The following is a 20,009-nucleotide window of genomic DNA, read 5'->3' as shown; positions in this document are numbered from 1 at the left end:
CAATCACAATGCTTCTTTGAAAAGTGTCAGTAGCTGGGTGCAGTGGCTCACACCTGTAATCCCAGTACTTTGGGAGGCCAAGGCAGGCAGATGACTTGAGGTCAGGAGTTTGAGACCAGCCTAGCCAACATGGTGAAACTCTGTCTCTACTAAAAATACAAAAATTAGCTGGGTGTGGTGGCACACGCCTGTAATTTCAGCTACTTGGGAGTCTGAGGCAGGAGAATCGCTTGAGCCCAGGAGGCAGAGGTTGCAATGAGCTGAGATCACGCCACTGCACTCCAGCCTGGGCAACAGAGCAAAAAATAAATAAAAATAAAAAATAAAAGTGTCAGTAATAAAGAGTGGACAGAGCAAACCAACATAGCCACTATATTTGGAAATTGTACTGAGACCTAACAGCTCAAAACATAAGAAAGCTTGCCTTTGCTATTCACATGCGCTTAAAAAGTAGGCTGTCAGTCTGCATGCTGAGCACAGGGCCTCAAACACAGCAGAGCTGAACATCTTGGAGAAATCAAGAAAATTAAAATAAAACTGTATTCATCTATTTTAAAATATTAAATATAATGACTGATCCTCTCTCTTACTCCAAATTACCTGTTCTTTTAGGAGCTGTTCACAGGCTTCATGTAGGGTTCCTGTCTTATTGGACACAAAAAGATACTGTTTCTGCAAAGACTCCAGATGCTGAAGAGCACTGTTTACATCATTCAATATAGCATCACACTGCTCCTGAAACCCAGACAAGTAATCCCTCATCTGTCTAGAAAACAGAACCAAAAGGGGATTGGCAATAATCTTTTCCCCCAATAAGCACAGTAAAAAAACAACAAAGCCTCATTTTCCCCAAAATGTTCGAATTTCAGGAGGAAAGTCTGACCTACGCACATAAGTTGATTATGTTAAGAAATGTACCAAAAGTTATGTCATAAACCGTTTCAATACTTAAGAAGGCAAATCACTAATACTATAAGTAACAAAAGGAATTAGCCTTGAAGCCATAACATGGCTTTTCACATACAAGGCAATGAATCACTGGCTCAACTTCTAAAGACTGGGACACCAAAGCCATCCCAAGGCACCAAGTAAGGCCAATCCTTCAGATCACTTCCCTCTTTGAAAGATGGTGTGATGTCATGGAAAGAATTCTAGATTTAGAATTAGAAGACCTGGGTCCAAGCCCCAGCTCTGCCCAGTCTGTAAGAGATTAAGCAAGTAATTTATTATTTCCAGGCCTCAGGTTGCTCATTTGTAAAATAAGAATAGTAATATCTTTCCTCACACAGCTGTTATGAAGATTAAATGGCATCATACATTAAAGAGTCTACCACACTGCCTAGCAATAATTGCCATCAACAAATCAATACACTGAATGTGGACACTCAACCCACAGCCCCCAAATCAGCTAGAAACTGTACTCTGTCACTTCCCCCATGCTGTCAACATCCACTGACAGAAGTATAGTTACAACCAACCTAAGTGGCCATCCTGAAAGTCTTTCGGGGATGTTTCTCCTTCTAAAAAGGAACAAACACCTCCTGGAATTCCTCTACAACTCCTACCTGAACCTAGTTCTTTCCAGAGTTATCTAAAAACTAACATCTATCCCTCCTAACCTATTAATTATAATGTAATTCTTTTTGTTTTTAATCACACAACTTCTAAATAACAGTTTTAAAGACCCAAATCTTCTCACTGGCTATTCTTAAAGAATATATGGCTGTTACAGTTTTCTTAATACTTCAATTTTATTTAAAGACACTGATTAGGAAATGCTTCAGATGACTGTGATCTAAAAATTAAGATATTCAACAAATGCAAGAGACACACATACCTATATTTAGTTCCTTCATCTTGATCCATCTGAGTTTGCAGCTTTGCAAACCATGAGAAAAACTGGAAAAATAGAGTATTATATTGTGAACAAAACTAAAACTGACAAAATTAAAAGTGGCTACATGCTAAACAGCAAGTCAAAAGGACAGACACTAGCCAAGTTTTATTGTTTAGGGCTCAGACAGAATCAGTTTTAAGCCAGGAGAAAATAATTTAATTATATCCACAATATCCATATGCTAGGAAAAGCAAAGGATATTAAAACATTGGCCATTTCACTGGGTGTGGTGGCTCACACCTGTAATCCTAGCATTTTGGGAGGCCGAGGTGGGCGGATCACCTGAGGTCGGGAGTTCGAGACCAGCCTGGCCAACATGGTAAAACCCCGTCTCTACTAAAAATACAAAAATTAGCCGGGCGTGGTGGCACACGCCTGTAATCCCAGCTACTCGGGGGGGCTGAGGCAGGAGAATTGCTTGAACCCGGGAGGCAGAGGTTGCAGTGAGCCAAGATCGCAGCGAACCGAGATCGCGCCATTGCACTCCAGCCTGGGCAACAGAGTGAAATTCCGTCTCAAAAAAAAAAAAAGGCTGGGCGCGGTGGCTCACACCTGTAATCTCAGCACTTTTGGAGGCCAAGGCGGGCAGATCACAAGGTCAGGAGATAGAGACCATCCTGGCTAACACGGTGAAACCCCGTCTCTACTAAAAGTACAAAAAATAAGCTGGGCGCCTGTAGTCCCAGCTACTCAGGAGGCTGAGGTGGGAGAATGGCGTGAACCCGGGAGGCAGAGCTTGCAGTGAGGCAAGATCACGCCATTGCACTCCAGCTTGGGCGACAGAACGAGGCTCTGTCTCAAAAAAAAAAAAAAAAAAAGAAGGCCATTTCAGATGTCTTAAGGATTGAAAAAAAAAAAAACAAAAAACTGGCCATTTTCACAGTCAAATTAAGGAAGAGTATTAAACATACAATAGGTAAAAAATGAATATTTCTTCCTAATAGGCTAATGCCTACTGCTATAATCGTTTACAAAATTTGAGTAGGTAACATAGTGCTTTGGGAAAATATCAATATTAACATTATCTAATAAGAACTGTGAGGCTATAACTCAAAAATATTACAGAGTGGTTTAAGAATATGGACTGTGGGGCGGGCATGGTGGTTCACGCCTGTAGTCCTAGCACTTTGGGAGGCCGAGGCAGGCAGGTCACGAGGTCAGGAGATTGAGATCATCCTGGCTAACAAGGTGAAACTCCACCTCCACTAAAAATACAAAAAATTAGCCTGGCGTGGTGGCGGCCGCCTGTAGTCCCAGCTCCTCGGGAGGCTGAGACAGGAGAATGGTGTGAACCCAGGATGTGGAGCTTGCAGTGAGCCGAGATTGCCCACTGCATTCCAGCCTGGGCGACAGAGTGAGACTCTATCTCAAAAAAAAAAAAGAATATGGACTCTGGTATCAGCTAGCCCTGGATCTGAATTCTGGCCTGAAAAATATCTATTATTTAAAAGGGGGATGTGGGGAGTTGACCTTAAACAAGTATGAAGAAACTTTTTGGGGTGATGATAGAAATGTTTTATATCTCAATTATAGTTGTTAGTTACATACATAGGTATATACACTTTTCAAAACTCATTGAGCTGACACTTAAAATGAATACATTCTATTGTACATAAATTATAAGTTAGTATATTAGTTTTTTTAATTTTAAAGAGAGAACAGGTACAAGTTTCATCCAGAGGACTTTTTTTAAGCAGGCCAAACAAGTTCATAGATGTGATGCAAGACTACCTTCAAGTGAACTTGAGAACACTGAATCTCAAGTAAGATTCAATGTCAAGGGTATACAGGCTTGCCATGTACCTTGGCTATCATTTGCTGAGCATTTACTGTGTACTTGCTACACAATGAATTTACATGCATTATCTTATTTAACGCTCACAAAAATCCTATGAAATAATATATAATTATCCCTGTTTTATATATTAGGAAACTAAAGATCTAAGAAGCTAAGTAATTTGCTTAAGCTCACAAAGATGCTAAATGATGGAGCTGACTTTCAGGTGCAGGTCAGCCTAGCTCAGGAATTGTAATTCTTCATCAGTTTGCAGAACTGCCTCTCTCAACTTACTATATATGTAGTCCAGTTCCAACAGATGTACTTTATGTTTTATTTGGTAAATGCCTCAACTTTGACTCTTAATAGGAAAAGAAAGAGACAAGGAAAGTGGCAGAAGAAACTACTGTAAGTTTAGGTTTCTAATTAGGAATGAACAAAAACCAAGAAAAAATTACACATGCTAAATTACTGAAAAATAACTACAAATGTTAACATAAAAAGAATATTTGAGTTTTTAAAAAAAGGACTACCTAGCAACAAGTGAGATGGAGGGGCACCCATGTACACACTGAGGGAACAGGTTAACAGAAGACAGACATTGGGGGAAGTCAAAAGTGCGTAAGACATTAAAACCTCAATAATCTATCAATGTCCAAACATGGAATCTCATGCTTTTTTTTTTACCTATAACATAACTATAATTGGGCAATAGATTCATTTAAAACACTTAAACAGCCACAACTAAAGCCAAATCAAGAATGTTCTAGAAAGACTTGATGTTAATTATGGTGACAAATGTTCAGAACTTTTAATCAGGACTTTTTTTATTAGCCTTGTCTTGAGACATCTGAAATAATCAAACATCCTTAGAAAAGATACTGCAATTCACCTGCTGTGCGGTTTCAATTCTTTCTTCTTCCATTCCTAAGGAAGTGAAGCCCTTCAAGAGAATGTCTTCTGTAGATTCAGGCACTACTGAAGTCAGTTCAATGGGCAGTGACTGGGATGTTAAACTGCACAAGTCTTCAATTGGAAGCTTGAAAAAAGAGAGTCACAAAGATATTTAAGTGACTTGAAAATTCTCTGAACTTAACTCAAGATTGGGTTTCCATCTCAGTTGTTTTGAAAGAGAAAAGAAATATTTTCCATTAAATCATATTAAGTTAATAAATACTATATAATACTAACACTTTAGGCTCTATGTTAAATGCTCATCTCAAAATATAAACATGACACTGATGTCCCACCATTAGTAAACTTTTTTTTTTTTTGGTGACAGGGTCTTGCTCTGTCATCCAGGCTGACATGCAAGGTGCCACCTCAGGTCACTGCAACCTCTGCCTCCAGAGTTCAAGCCATCCTCCCACCTCAATCTCCAAGTAGCTGAGCCTACAGGAACGCAACACCACGCCCAGCTAATTTTTGTATTTTTGGTAGAGTTGGGGGTCTATACATGTTGCCCAGGCTGGTCTCAAACTCGTGGGTTCAAGTGATCCTCCTACCTTAGCCTTCCAAAGTGCTGGGATTACAGGCATGATCCACCACATCTGGTCTGAGTTAGCTTTCTAATAAGGGTGGTAAATCTGTGCTAATCCACACACATTTTCTCACTTGAGCCTCTTGTGAACTACCACCAGGCAAAAAGAAAACCTGTGTGCTATTGAAAGTAGCTTGCCCTCCCCAGTATCTAACACAAAAGCCTGACCAATAGGATTAACAAATCACACCCAATGACCGGGTTCAGTGGCTCATGCCTGTAATCCCAGCACTTTGAGAGGCAGAGTTGGGTGGATCACTTGAGCCCAGGAATTTGAGACCAGCCTAGGCAACATAGTGACAACCCCGTCTCTACTAAAAATACAAAAAAAAAAAAAAATTAGCTGGGTGTGGTGGCATACATCTGTGGTCCAGCAACTTGGGAGGCTGAGATGGAAGGACCACCTGAGCCCAGGAGGTAGAGGTTGCAGTGAGTCAAGGTCGTGCCACTGCACTCCACCCGGGGTGACAGAGGGAGGCCCTGTCTAAAAAAATAAATAAATAAATCACACCCAAGAATTGATTAGAAATAAACATTACCTCCTCCTACCATTTCCACCCACCCACTGGCACATCTCACCACACCTTCCTGCTGACAAATTTTGAAATTACAACTGAATAGGAAGAATTTTAGAGCTTCCCATCAGTTTCAGAAGAGGCCCACAGACAAGGTCTCACTTCGACAATATTAGACCTACAGTACTTTCTAGTTCTCCACTACCAAAGAAAGACCAGGTGTTAATTTATTTATAGGCATACAGACAAACTGTTTTTAGACCAAAACAAAGAGAAAGTAGATGCTGGGGAAAGTAAAAGGGCCTAATTGTTTAGGTTCAATTCCAGTTTTCAGCCCTCAGTTCTTAGTTTATGACATTTAAGGTCCACTGATATAAGACAAGATCCAAGGTCTTAGGAAGTTGCTGTCCTGTCTACTTTCTAAACATAGAAGTTTCATCTGAAGATAGCATTTTCTCTTCAAAACTAAAATAAGCTAGATGCAAAATGCACCACTAATTCAGAAACACTGTCCTTTAAAAATAGAGTTTTTTTATATATGGGTTCAAATAGGGCTATACTTATGGTACAGTAAAGTACATTACAATGCAGCCTAGTTAGAATCCTGCTCCTGTTCATTTATAAGCTGTGTGACATGGGGCAAATTACTTGATGTTTCTAATCCTCAATTATCTTCTCTTAGCTGATATGGATACACTATCTGTATCATAACGCTACCATAAGGAGTAAAAAAGAAGGCCGGGCACAGTGGCTCACGCCTGTAATCCCAGCACTTTGGGAGGCCAAGGTGGGCAGATCACGAGGTCAGGAGATCGAGACCATCCTGGCTAATATGGCGAAACCCCATCTCTACTAAAAATACAAAAAAAAATTAGCCAGGCGTGGTGGCAGGCGCCTGTAGTCCCGGCTAGTTGGGAGGCTGAGGCAGGAGAATGGCATGAACTCGGGAAGCGAAGCTTGCAGTGAGCCGAGATCAAGCCACTGCACTCCAGCCTGGCCAACAGAGCAAGACTCCATCTCAAAAAAAAAAAAAAAAAAGAGTAAAAAAGAAAACAAAGATGTGGGAAAATTGGCTTTTTGGAATGCTGGAAAGCTGCAGACAAAGTATTTAGGAAGGTCCTTGATCTGCTTTCTCCCCACAAATGAGCCTGGCTCAAGAGTCAGGAGGGTCCTAGGTGTAGGTAAACAGGTCTTGTTAAGGGCATCACTTGTTCATGTAAACTCTTTCTGAATGGTAACACAATCCCTGAGTATAAAAGGACTGTGGCCCAGCAAGAATTAAGTTTCTCAAATCCAGTAAGAATTTATCCTGAGTCTAAAGCGTCATCAGCAACTGTGTGCCACTAGGGGTTCTGGAGGACAGAAGAAGCTGTGCTGAGATAAGCCGCATCTACACCTGCTCTGCAGAACCCTTCTAATGAGCAACATGAGCTGTCTCCTTGGGGAGCCACCCAAGACTCAAGGTAACCCACCTGAAGCAATGCTGCATGTAAAGCACTTAGCACAGACCTGACACATTGTAAGCAATAAATTTGAGTACTGATATTATATTGTTATTATTCCTATCTACTAGCAGCAACAGAGTAAGTTTATAAATCTAATCAACTTCTTGTAAAGCCATCTTTACAAAATTGTATTTTATTAGCAATAAAATTTAGTTCTATATGAACAGATCATCACAAATTCAATCACATAATTCTATCAGCACGGTTTAGATTATATCTAAGGGGGGCTGGGGTGATATGGCTCAGATTTGGAAAATATACCAGAAAACACATGAAAGCTAGGCTAGGATGAAGAAAGCTGAAAGAAATGTTGCTTACACCCTCACAATAACAAAAAGCCAAATAATCCACAAGATTATAACTAGTCTTGAATCCATCAGTGTTGCAGAGTAACCAAGTAGATAAAAATCTGCGGAGCGACAGGCACCTCCAGGAAGAGACAGGCTGCAAGCACTGGCTCACCTGTGGCAAATCATGGGAAAAAAGAGACGGCAAACATTACAAGAGGAAACAGGCTGCGCGGTGGCTCACGCCTGTAATCCCAGCACTTTGGGAGGCCGACGTGGGCAGATCACGAGGTCAGGAAATCAAGACCATCCTGGCTAACACGGTGAAACCCCACCTCTACCAAAAATACAAAAAAATTAGCCGGGCATGGTGGCGGGTGCCTGTAGTCCCAGCTACTCGGGAGGCTGAGGCAGGAGAATAGCGTGAATCCGGGAGACGGAGCTTGCAGTGAGCCGAGATTGCGCCACTGCACTCCAGCCTAGGCGACAGAGGGAGACTCCACCTCAAAAAAAAAAAAAAAAAAAAAAAAAAAAAAAAAAAAAAAAAAAAGAGAGAAAACAACTCAGTCAAGAGACAAAGCAATCAACAGAGCCAGACTCAGATGAGCAAGAGACTAGAACTATCAGACAAGGAATCTAAAATAACTGTGATTAACATGTTAAATGCTCTGGTGTAACACATAGATAAGAAGTATAAACAGAGAAACAATTTCAACAGAAAACTGAAAACTGTGCCAAATGGAAATGTGAGAAATAAAAATAATGGTAACAAAGATGAAGGATACCTGCAATGGGCTCATCAGTACACACAACATGGTTAAGGAAAAAAAATCAGTGAACTTGAAGTTAGGTCAATAAAAATCACCCAAAATAAATCATACAGAGAAAACAGAGTGGGAAAATAAAAACTGAACATAGCATCTAAGAATTGTGTGATGGTATCAAATTATATGATGGTATCAAATTATATGAAATGGGATCCCAAAAGAAGCAGAACGAGAGAGAACAGGGTGGAAGAAATATTTGAAGAAATAACTGTTGAGAACATTCCAAAAATAATGAAAGATATAAAACTACAGCTCTTAAGAAATTCAGAGAATCCCAAGCAGAATACACACATACACACAGGCAAACCCCTCTGTGCACATCATATTCAAACTCTCAAAAACCAAAGATAAAAGCTTGAAGGCAGCCAGAGGAAAAAAGACATATTCTATATAGAGAAATAAAGGTAAAAATTACAGCAGACTTCTCATCAGAAATTACACAAGCCAGAAGACAACAGAGCGACATCTTTAAAGTGCCAAAAGAAAAACACTCAACTACACCTATAGAGAATATCTGTTTAAAATGTAGGAGAAATAAGGATTGTTTAAAACAAACAAAAGCACCAGGCGTGGTGGCTCACACCTGTAATCCCAGCACTTTGGGAGGCCGAGGCAGGTGGATCACCTGAGGTCAGGAGTCCAAGACCAGCCTAGCCAACATGGCGAAACCCTGTCTCTACTAAAAATACAAAAATTAGCCAGGCGTAGTGGCGGGCGCCTGTAATCCCGGCTACTCAGGAGGCTGAGGCAGGAGAGTCACTTGAACCGGGGAGGCAGAAGTTGCAGTGAGCCGAGATCGTGCCATTGCCCTGCAGCCTGGGCTACAAAAGCAAAACTCCGTCTCAAAAAAAAAATAAATAAATAAATAAAAGCTGAGAGAATTCATTACCAGCAGACCTATACTACAAGAAATGTTAAAGGACATTCTTCAGGCAGAATATAACACTAGATGAAACACGTATCTACCCAAAAAACTGAAGTGCTCCAGAAATGATAAAAATGAAGGTAAATATGACAGTTTTTCTTTTTTTAATCACTCAGCAAGAAATGTCAAAAGCAAAAGTAGTAACAATGTATTGCGGGCTTATAACATATGTAAAAGTAAAATGCCTGAAACAATATCACAAAACAGGGAAAGGAAGAAATGGAAGAATACTGTTTTGGGTGTGTTTTTGAGACAGGTTCTTGTTCTGCCACCGAGGCGGAAATGCTGTGGTGCAATCACAGCTCACTGCAGCCTTGATTTCCGGGGCTCAAGCCATCTCCTGCCTAAGCCTCCCAAGTAGCTGGAGCTGCAGGTGTGCACCACCACACCCAGCTAACTTTTTGATTTTTTTTTTCTTTTTTTTTGTAGAGACGAAGTCTCACTATGTTACCCAGGCTATTCTTGAACTCCTGAGCTCAAGCGATCCTCCTGTCTCAGTCTCCCAAAGTGCTGGGATTACAGGGGTGAGCCACCGTGCCCAGCCAAAGAATCCTGCTGTAAGGCTGTTATACCATAATGAAGTGGTATAATATTTAGAGGTAGGCTGTGACTAATTAAAGTAGTACAGACGCTCCTCAACTTATGATGGGGTTGTGTCCCAATAAACCCATCAGAAGTTGAAAATATCCTAAGTCAAAAGTATGTGGCTCACTGGGAGCTGGGGCTCACTGCCATGCCCAGCACCACAGGTACACTTTCTACTGAATACATGTAGCTTTCACATAAAGTCAAAAAGTCATAAGCTGAACCATCACAAGTCAGGGACCATCTGTATATTGTAAATCCTAAGGCAACCACTAAAAAAACTGAAAATACACAGAGGACCTGGCAAACTTCAGTCTTCCAATATCACCTAGACCCATATCCATCTGTAACTCAATTTCTTTTGAGAAAAACGATTATAAATCTATCTGAAAGAATGTAGATCAATGTCAAAATCCCGGTTGTGACACCAGATACTATAGTTGTGCAAAATGTTACCATTGAGGGAAAGTGGGCAAAGTGTACAGATCACAGTATTATTTCTCATTACTGCAATTGAATCTACATTATTTCACCTTTTTAATAAGTAATGTAATAATCATATTCTCCCATCAGAGTTCATGAGGCCTTACACTGCATAATTCTAGTACTACCTCATAACATATAACAAATTCCAGATAAAAAGTATAATTCCTTTTGTTCCAGAATCATTTATAATACATAGAGCTGTCCTTTTAAGTGTATTTATTTGAATAGGTAATAAATCTCAAGGCACAAAACTCAAGGGAGTCAGTGAAAAGTCTCCTTCCCCTGGAACTCATTCTCCAGCCATCTAGTTTCCTCCTCAGGGGCAGGCTATCAATGTTACTAGTTTCTTAAGTATCTTTTCTAAGCTGGTCTATTTAGGCATATACAAAGGAAGTACACCTTTCTTAAACCCAAATAACAGTATACACACCTCGCCTTTTTCACTTAATATGCAACATTTTAAAACGTCTCTTCAACAGAGTATAAGGAAAAGACAGAATTTACTCTTACATTGTCATTGTCATTAAACTATAAAGGGGTGCTTATTTTTAAAGTCTCAAGAATACAGAATGATATTTAAGTGAAAAGCAAGTCTCCCTTCTTCCCTCCCCGCTGCTCGTCCAATTCTTCTTCTTTAAGCCAATACCAATGTTTATAATTTGAGAGTTTTTCTAAAGAATTTGAGGGTAAAATGAAGAAGTATAAAAGTAGAAGGAACCAAAGAAATAATTTTGAATTTTTGATCAATCTTTTATGAAAATTATTCAAAATATATGAATATAATTGTTTTTAATCCAAATCATCAGAAGAGTTGAAATGAAAAGCAACATTCTCCCCCACCCTCGCTTTTCACCAGTTTAACCATTTTCAGTATTCTTTTATAGTAACTCTACAACTCTTAAAAAAAAAAAAAGATTTACTGCTTTGTGTTTGAATTCATCAATTTTAGGTCCTATATATATACTCTTACTTCACCATGTAAGATGAAGAAATTAGTAACTCTATATCTGTTCCCTGTTTACTCTCAAATTCTGTCACCAGTACTCTTTTTTAGATTATCAACTTTTACAATATTTGCACCTGGTTCTGTGATTAAGTCTTTAGAATGATTTTTAAAAGGATACTACATGCTTCCTGCCTTCTATAAATATGCCCAACTTTCAGGTTCATTGATACCATCTTTGGTTTTGGTGTGCCACACATTTATTACTGTCATTTCAAAGGGATCTAGGGATGTCATACACGTGTGCTCAGTCTGTTACCTTGAACCAAAAAAAGTTTATCTTCTAATTAACTTTAGAAAATAAAATAATTTGAAAACTCTACTTGAGAAACTACTATAGATATTCCAGACATGTTCTGTAACCTAGATGTGAATATATTCTAAATTTATGAGTATTCTATTTGATTACTTCAAGTACAAATACTACTTTTAATCATAAGAACTTTCAAACTAGAGGCAAAAGGAGGCTCCATTTCCTTGTTTTAATACAAAACCATCTTCTCTCAAACCAAGCGAGAGAGAAGCCATAATGCAATCACTTCAAACAAATCATTTTTTAAAGTAGCAAAACAAGTTGCTTTTTAATAACATATGAGAAAATGCCCCCATTAAGTAGACTAGGCAGCTGCCTTCCTTTCTCAAAACACCTGATACAGAATGACAAGTCAAAAAGGGGTGTGGTGGTATCAACACACTTTCCTGTTCTGACCTCTCATTCACTTCTAACGAGGAGGTGACTGAATGCCTCCTGCTTACCAGCACTGTCCTGGCTTCCAGATGGAGCAGACAAATACCATAAGAGAGAGAATACAGTTCTAGATTGTTAATGGGCCAGTGCTGCAGAGCTACTGTATAGTTTATGCAAATGGAGACACTAACATTAAATAGTAACTACAATAAATTCTCAAGCTTTGCCTGACCAGCTGAGCAGGTCCCTGAAATAACAAGTTACATACCTTTCTCTCCCAAGCTTTACTTCTTGCAGAGCTCTGGGTTGGAGAAAACCACTTTTATAATCAATCTGATCAATTAATTCCCTAAATGAAACCTGATGTTATGTTCTCTGCTTGGAGCAAATTACTGAAGAGGTATAGGTGGAGACTCAGAACCTTCCTCAAGGCACTTAACCTCTCCTTTTCTTACCTTTGGTCTGAATGACACCTATACCAGCTCAGCATCACAGGATTCTAATCTATTCTTTTAAGATGTTAATGATTTGAAAGAAAGCACAAGAATAATAGCAAGTAACTTCCCATGTGCACCTTGCATACGTGATTTCACATAATTCTCACAACTCCCTATGAGATAAGTACTCATCATGAGTTAAGTCCCCATTTTATAAAGAAGAAAATTAAGGCTTAGAAAAGATAAACATCACATCTAAGGTCACACAGCCTACAAGAAAACAACAGATGTAACAGTAAATTAGAGGTAAATGTCGGGGTAAATTATTTTAGCATTTTATCAAGAATTACTAAATTCAACAGAAAGAAATAGGCCCCTCACTACTAAGTTTGCCCTGGCTACAAAAGTCTACCTAATATTCTATTATAAATTATTTTCTCTAATGCCAAAAAAGGCATAATTCCTTTTTAAGATAAGACTAGTTCTCTTTCATAAAAGAGAAAGCTATTTTCTAAAGAAGTTAACATCTTTATGATATGTACTTAAGAGTTGGCCTCTTGCTAGCTATTCTACTAGCCTGCTCAGTTCCAGCTGTTCAGGAAGTAATTTATCTCGTGAAAATTGTGAAACACTACAGAAAATCCTTGAGTTATACTGATTGGACAAAATGAAAATTATGGCACTCTCTTTTGGTGCCAATGTTAAAAGAGTAGTATAGGGCTAAAAAAATTTATTCCAAAGTCTTTCCAACAGACATATAAACACTTCAGAAAAGGAAAATGAGGGCTGTAAAGCTGAAGAGCAATGAGAACCGCCTTCTCAAAGATTCCAGGATGTGTGCATAACCAGCTCGGCCATTGCATTTTTTTTTTTTTTTTTTTTTTTTGAGACAGAATCTTGCCTGTCACCCACCCAGGCTGGAGTGCAGTGGTGCAGTCTCGGCTCAGGGCAATCTCTGCCTCCCAGGTTCAAGTGATTCTCATGCCTCAGCCTCCCAAGTACCTGGGATTACAGGAACGCACCACCACACCCAGCTAATTTTTGTATTTTTAGTAGAGATGGGGTTTCGCCACGTTGGCCAGGCTGGTCTTGAACTCCTGACCTCAAGTGATTCGCCCGCCTTAGCCTCCCAAAGTGCTGAAATTACAGGTGTGGGCCACCGCGCCTGGCCTCAGCTATTGCATTCTCACAGGAATCCAATACCAAGCTGCACGTACCAGAAGACCCTCACTGAATTCTCGAACTCATTAAGCTCATCCCCCACCCATGACCTTATGCTGTACTTTCTTCCAGCTGCAATGTTATTTCTTTAGTCTTTATACGGCTAGCTTCAGGTATTCCATCATCAGTTCTCACCTCAGATTGTCACTTCCCTGGAAAGGCCCTCCCTCTTTCTCTAAAAGGGCACACCTCATCCCTTTCTGTCACACCATCCTATTTGATTTTCCTTATATTATGGACCACCGTCTGAACATACCTTCTTTGTTCTTTTTTTCCATGGTCATGATCCCCACAATTATGTCAGCTCTATGAGGCTAACGATCTCATCTTTCCTATTTATCTTTCTATCTTCAATACCTAACTCAGAGTAGGGACATATGTTAAAGACTGCATGTGGCTAATGATAAATATGGAAGAATGGGGTGAAAATGAAAGATTCCATTTAGTTCATTCCAAACGTTCTCCTTCATGCTCAATGAGAATAAGAAATAATAGTTTATGAATCATGACAATGAAAACAAATTTTTTTGTAGAATATGTATCTCCCCCATCACACCCTCAGTGCTATTAAGTCCAAGCATCCTGCTGCAGTAGAAGCCAAATCAATTATAAACAGACTGTAAAATTTATAGAGCAAACAACTTTTATTATCCAGAGTATAAAAGAGTTTGATAGCTAAGCCAAAGAAATTTCCACCTGCTCCTTCATTTATTTCAGATCCACTTCCGGTACCACATCCTAGAGGTGGAAAAAGAAACCCAAGAAAGAACGCCTATTTGATGGCTGAGCATACAACAGTGAATGTGAAGAGAACGTTTAAATCAAACCTCTAAAGTTGGAGGACAGAAAAAGCTGAAGACTCTAAACTCAATCTGCATTTGGACACAATTCCACGACTGTAATCCCAGCATTTTGGGAGGCCGAGGCGGGCAGATCACTTGAGGTCAGGAGTTAGAGAACAGCCTGGACAACAGGGCGAAACCCCGTCTCCACTAAAAATACAAAAAATTAGCCGGGTGTGGTGGCAGGCATCTGTGATCTCAGCTACTCGGGAGGCTGAGACAGGAGAATCGCTTGAACCCAGGAGGTGGAGGTTGCAGTGAGCCGAGGTCGCGCCACTGCACTCCAGCCCGGGTGACAGAGCGAGAGAAAAGAATGCTTCCAACATCAAAAGTAACCATCACCACTGCTTATATAAAATAATCCTCCTAAACCTGGCCCTCAAAACGGGAAAACGTTTGTCAAACATCTGACAATTCATGTTACTTCCTGCTATTACAACTAATTGAATTGAATCAAACAAGAAGCAGTAGTGCATAATATCCTAATGGTAAGTGGATTAAACACATTGACTCTAACACCGAAAACCAGCACTGCTTAATAATGTACTGAGTCAGCTTTCAAATAAAATTCATTTTTATTGCTTTGCAATACGTGAAATAAATCTGATCGCCCATAACCTGCACTTGATTGAGAGCTCATAGTTCAATGTGCGATAAATGAAACTCACTCAGGACCAAGTTTTGGTCTCTCCAAGACCCCCATGGACAAAGCAACCTAGGTGATTCATTAAGGCGGTAAACGAGCACGCGCTGGAGACTGTCCTGCAGCACAGCACCTCGGGTTGGCTGCCTCTCCTTCTGGGAGAGAGTGGGCAGCAGGACTACGCCTCGGCTGACAGGACGCCTCGTCTGGGGCAAGACGCTCGGTGCAAGGCTCCGGGCCAACCGTCCCATGCTGCTGGGGGAGGACTGGGTTCCGGCGAGCACCAGCCGCAGGACACCCCCACAGCTGTCCCCGGGCAGAATTAGAGTCGGGGTCGCAGGCTGAGCGAAGCCTGACAGCCTGGGAGGTGAGAGGCCCCTCCCACCGGATCCGCCACCATGGCCAGGGAGGAGTGGAGAGCTATCCTGGGCAGAGGTTGGTGAGGCCGGGGTCCTGCCGGGGCGCCCGAGGAGAATCCCAGCCCTGTCGCCCCAGGCCGGTTCCTGCCCATCACCTCACCTCGGCTGGCACTGGCAGGTTTTCTGCCGCCGCCTTCAGCTCCAACACCGAGTCCGTCTGCCTGTCGGTCAGCGGCGCCGTCGTGTCCGGTCTTCGATCCCAGAGAGCCAGCTTTTCCCTAGCGTCCCGCTCCGCCGCCGCCTCAGGCAGCAGCAACAGAGCCGCCTCCGCCATCGCCGCCGCCCTCAGGGCCTTCAGCAGCAGCGGGATGGAGGGGACCCAGACACAGAGACCCTGGCCACTTCCGGGAGAACCGGAGCTTCCAACACTGCACCGGCGGCGGGGCGGGACGGAATGCCCTGATCCCGGAAGCGGTTCCGCAGTGCGGGGGGCGGGACCGAGGCCATTACCGACGTGGCTTTAAATGGATACGACTATTTCCGGTTGAAACGTAGAAGGTGGAGAAGACAGGACCCAATGGAAATAGAAACGCCCCTACCGGAAGTCTCTTCCTCAACATCAATAACTTTATTGTTACGTGTTGTACAGATTATTGACAACTGCGCTAAATCACCCTGCTGGCAGGAGACTTGGATCTACACCTCTTTGCTTACAGCTGGGTAGTCTGGGTAGAATGTGTGGAGTGTATGATTTCCATGTTGGCATGTTGACAATTTATGCCTCTTGGATCAAAACCAAAAGCATAAACTTTTCCAACATCCAGTAATTCCCCTACTAGAAAACTAATTTATGGAAACACATAAAAAATTCAAAGATGTGTGTATCTCAGACATCATTAATGGTATCAAGTAACTGGAGACAACCTAAATGTCCAACATTGAAGAACTGGATCAAGAATTTGTGGTACAGGCCAGGCGCGGGGGCTCAGGCCTGTAATCTCAGCACTTTGGGAGGCCGAGGTGGGCGGATCACCTGAGGTCAGGAGTTCGAGACCAGCCTGGCCAACATGGTTGAACCCCATCTCTACTAAAAGCACAAAAATTAGCCAGGCGTGGTGGCACATGCCTGTAATCAGCCTGAGAGGCTGAGGCAGGAGAATCTCCTGAACCCCAAAGGTGGAGGTTGCAGTGGGCAGAGATCTCGCCACTGGATTCTGGCCTGGGCATCAAGTGAGACTCTGTCTCAAAATGTATAATAATAATAATTGGTGGTACAGACATGTAATTCTACTCTACCATTTAAATCATATTGTAGATTTGAGCAACAAAATAAATAATGATAGTATTAGATCATAATTTACAGAATAAAATAAATACCCATGAGTCCATACTGCTATAAATAAATGATTGAATAAATAAATGGTGGAGAAGAGACAAGCGTCTACCTTACAGAAGAATTCCAATCAGTAAATGTAGAAAGAGTGAGAAAAATAAAAAATCATCATTAGGACACCACGGTAATAATTGTAGCAGGCAAGATCTAAGGATGAATGCTAAAACGATTGGGTGAAACTTAAAGGAGAAACAAATCTGCATAATCCCAAAGGATCTCCCTGAGATATCTATTAATAACAAGAGGGAATAGTAACTTCATCTATTAATAACAAGAGGGAATAGTAACTTCACACAGGAGAAACTTGACAGACACCACCTTAACCAAGTGATCAAAGTCAATATCATGAAACTCCTGACAATATGGGTTGAAGACAGGATATAACTTCTGTGGTATTCTTGTCAAAAATGCAAAATGTCATTCTAATCATGAAAAAAGAGCAAACAAACTCAAATTGAAGAGCGTCCTACAAAACAACTGACCAGTATTCTTCAAAAGTGTCAATGTGTCATAAAAGACAAAGGAAAGACTAAGGAACCATTGCATTTTGGAGGCTAAGAAGACAAGATATCTCGATGCAATGTGAGATCCTGAAGTAGATGTTAGGACAGAAAAAGGACGTTTGTGGGGAAAATTATAGAATAAAATATAGAAAGTCACACAAGGTCTGTAGCTAAGTAATAGTTTTGTACCAACGTTCATTTCCTGGTTTTGATTACTGTACATGGTTAGGTAAGATGATAACATTAGGAGAAGCAGGGTGAAGAACATACCTGAACTACTCTTGCAAGTTTTCTTAAGTCTAAAATTATCTCAAAATAGTGTTTAAAATCTCATGTTATAGAAAATATATATTTGTTTGGAGAAAATGATTCTGATATAATTAAAGCATTGAAGCAGTATTATGATCCTGTTGGCCAAAAGGAACATTTCCAAAACACTGACAGATGGTTGGAATTACTGATAATTTTCTTCTTTTCTTTTCTTTCTTCCTTCCTTTTTCTTTTTTTTTTTTGTAATGAGTTTTGCATTTTAGAATAAGAGTTTTTTTTAAATATTCAACCCAGCTTCAGAGCACTGTTTCCCCATCATCAATCCACCACTATTTTCTAAAGAAAGTCATCTTGTAGATATGTGTAGACATATGGTGCTATTTGCCTAAATGCCTAAAACATAACTTCTCGTCTTCAAACCAGAGTGATCTTTAGTTCCACAATTCTCAAAAATAAGATTAATCCTGTTGAATTTTGTGATGTCAGCTCTTTACCAAACATCATCCTTCAAGGGCCAAATGTAAGCAACTTCTCTCCCAAATGTGTTGCTACTGGAGATTTTCCTAAATCCTTGATCACTCCACTTTCTTCTAAGCATGACTTTCAGTTCCTTTTTGAGACAGGATCTCACTCTGTCACCCGGGCTGGAGTGCAGTGGCACAATCATGGTTCACTGCAGCCTTGACCTCCCCAGCTCAAGGGATCCTCATGCCTCAGCCTCTTGAGTAGCTGGGACTACAGGCACGGGCCACCACACCCAGCTAATTTTTTGTATTTTTCGTAGAAACAGGGCTTTGCCGTATTACCCAGGCTGGTCTCGAACTCCTGGGCTCAAATGATCCACCTGGCTCAGCCTCCCAAAGTGCTGGGATTGCAGGCATGAGCCACCTTGCCCGGCCAAAATATTTTTACTAACTGGTGATTCATGGTGCTAAAGGGATGCAAGGTAGGTCATGATACCTGTGGAAAAGATTTGTGCCAAGGCTGGAGGTTTAATCAGGTCAAATGAGGGGAGAGGAAGGAAGACACAATTATGCCTGATCTATTCTTGAATGAGGAATTGAGGGAGCCAAGGAAGATAGCCATGCCTGGAGGATCCAGCAGTCACCAGCTGGCTTATGGAGGACATGAGAGGAGCCAATGGAACAGACTAACAGCAATATTTATGGGGTATTTTAATTGTGTAGAACAGTAGCATAGAAGTATATATATTTAAACAATGCAGTGTTGCTCAAAATCTAGTGGAAAGTGTGGTATACGAGATGCTGAACCTTCTACTTCATTCTAGTTTTCTTTTCTGTGCGAAGAAATATTGTCTAGTCCTCCACCACCACCCAAAAGTACAAATTTCCTATAATGGATTCACCGTTATTCTCTGTACTACAAGTCAAATTTCTTCCTGTTTCTAGGTGATGTTTAGCTTACTCCCAGAAGGCCTGGACAACATGATGAATACAATTGCAGTTCTTAAAATATGTTTATTTAAGTATTGGTAATTGTTCCCATAAAATCACTCAAATTGATAGAATAAACATATATATTGAGTATATCTATACATGAAAGGTTTAAATATATATTCATATTGTGTTTGAGAGAGAGTGAGAAAGAGCAAGAGAATGAGAGACAAGATTGCAAAAAATATCTTGGCAAAGGGACAAAGATAGTCAAAGGAGTCTTATCCCCAAATGATTAAGGTTCCCATATCACAGTAGATGATACCTTGTTTGTAAGATCTTATTCAGATTTCAGTTTTGTTTGTCAAAATAGCATGTCTATGCATAAAAGAAAAAAAATAAATTTTTAAAAACAGATTTCAGTTTTGATCTCTTGATCACAACCCTGTACATAAGCAGGGTAGGGGTTATTATTTTCCATTTAAAGATAAGCAAATAAAACACAGGGAGATGAAGTGCGTTGTCAAAGACTTTTCAGAGGGTGAAGGAAAAGGACACTTTTTTGTGGCGGAGGTTGATATGCTCTTTTTAGAGGGAAATTTGCCAACACCTATCAAAATGGAGGCTAGAGAAATGGAGAGTGAGACAGAGAGAGAGAAAGAGGGAGAGAATATAGTCCTTGGATCCAGCCGTTCAATCATTCTATCACTGGGAAATTATTCTAGAGAAATTCTTATGTATGCAAAAAAGTACATTTACAGGAAAGTTTTTAATGGAGAAAAATTGGACACAACCTAAATATACATCAATAGGGGCATAGTTTTGTTCCTGTTGCCGATTGCTGTATAAAAAACTAATCCAGGCCAGAAGCAGTGGCTCATGCCTGTAATCCCAGCACTTTGGGAGGCCGAG

General features: G+C 40.6%; 1 protein-coding gene across 4 annotated transcripts in view; it reads right to left on the bottom strand.

Moving 5' to 3' along the window:
- COG3 (component of oligomeric golgi complex 3) overlaps positions 1-16,056 on the bottom strand; it is a 69,893-nt gene extending 53,837 nt beyond the window's left edge. For all 4 annotated transcript variants that reach the window (XR_009213251.1, XM_032150820.2, XM_058437858.1 and 1 more), the window contains exons 1-4: positions 15,698-16,056; positions 4,567-4,713; positions 1,838-1,899; positions 601-766 (exon numbers count right to left, since the gene is read on the bottom strand). Coding sequence is in view for 3 of the 4 variants with exons in the window: in XM_032150820.2 (XP_032006711.1) it covers positions 601-766; positions 1,838-1,899; positions 4,567-4,713; positions 15,698-15,871 (549 nt within the window). In the remaining variant the exon portion in view is untranslated. The remainder of the gene's footprint in view (positions 1-600; positions 767-1,837; positions 1,900-4,566; positions 4,714-15,697) is intronic.
- Positions 16,057-20,009: the final 3,953 nt, after the last annotated feature.

Source organism: Hylobates moloch, unplaced genomic scaffold, assembly GCF_009828535.3.
Source record: "Hylobates moloch isolate HMO894 unplaced genomic scaffold, HMol_V3 SCAFFOLD_4, whole genome shotgun sequence".
Taxonomy (NCBI): Eukaryota; Metazoa; Chordata; class Mammalia; order Primates; family Hylobatidae; genus Hylobates; species Hylobates moloch.
Note: the sequence above shows the minus strand (reverse complement) of the source record. Positions and strands in the feature narration are given on the sequence as shown.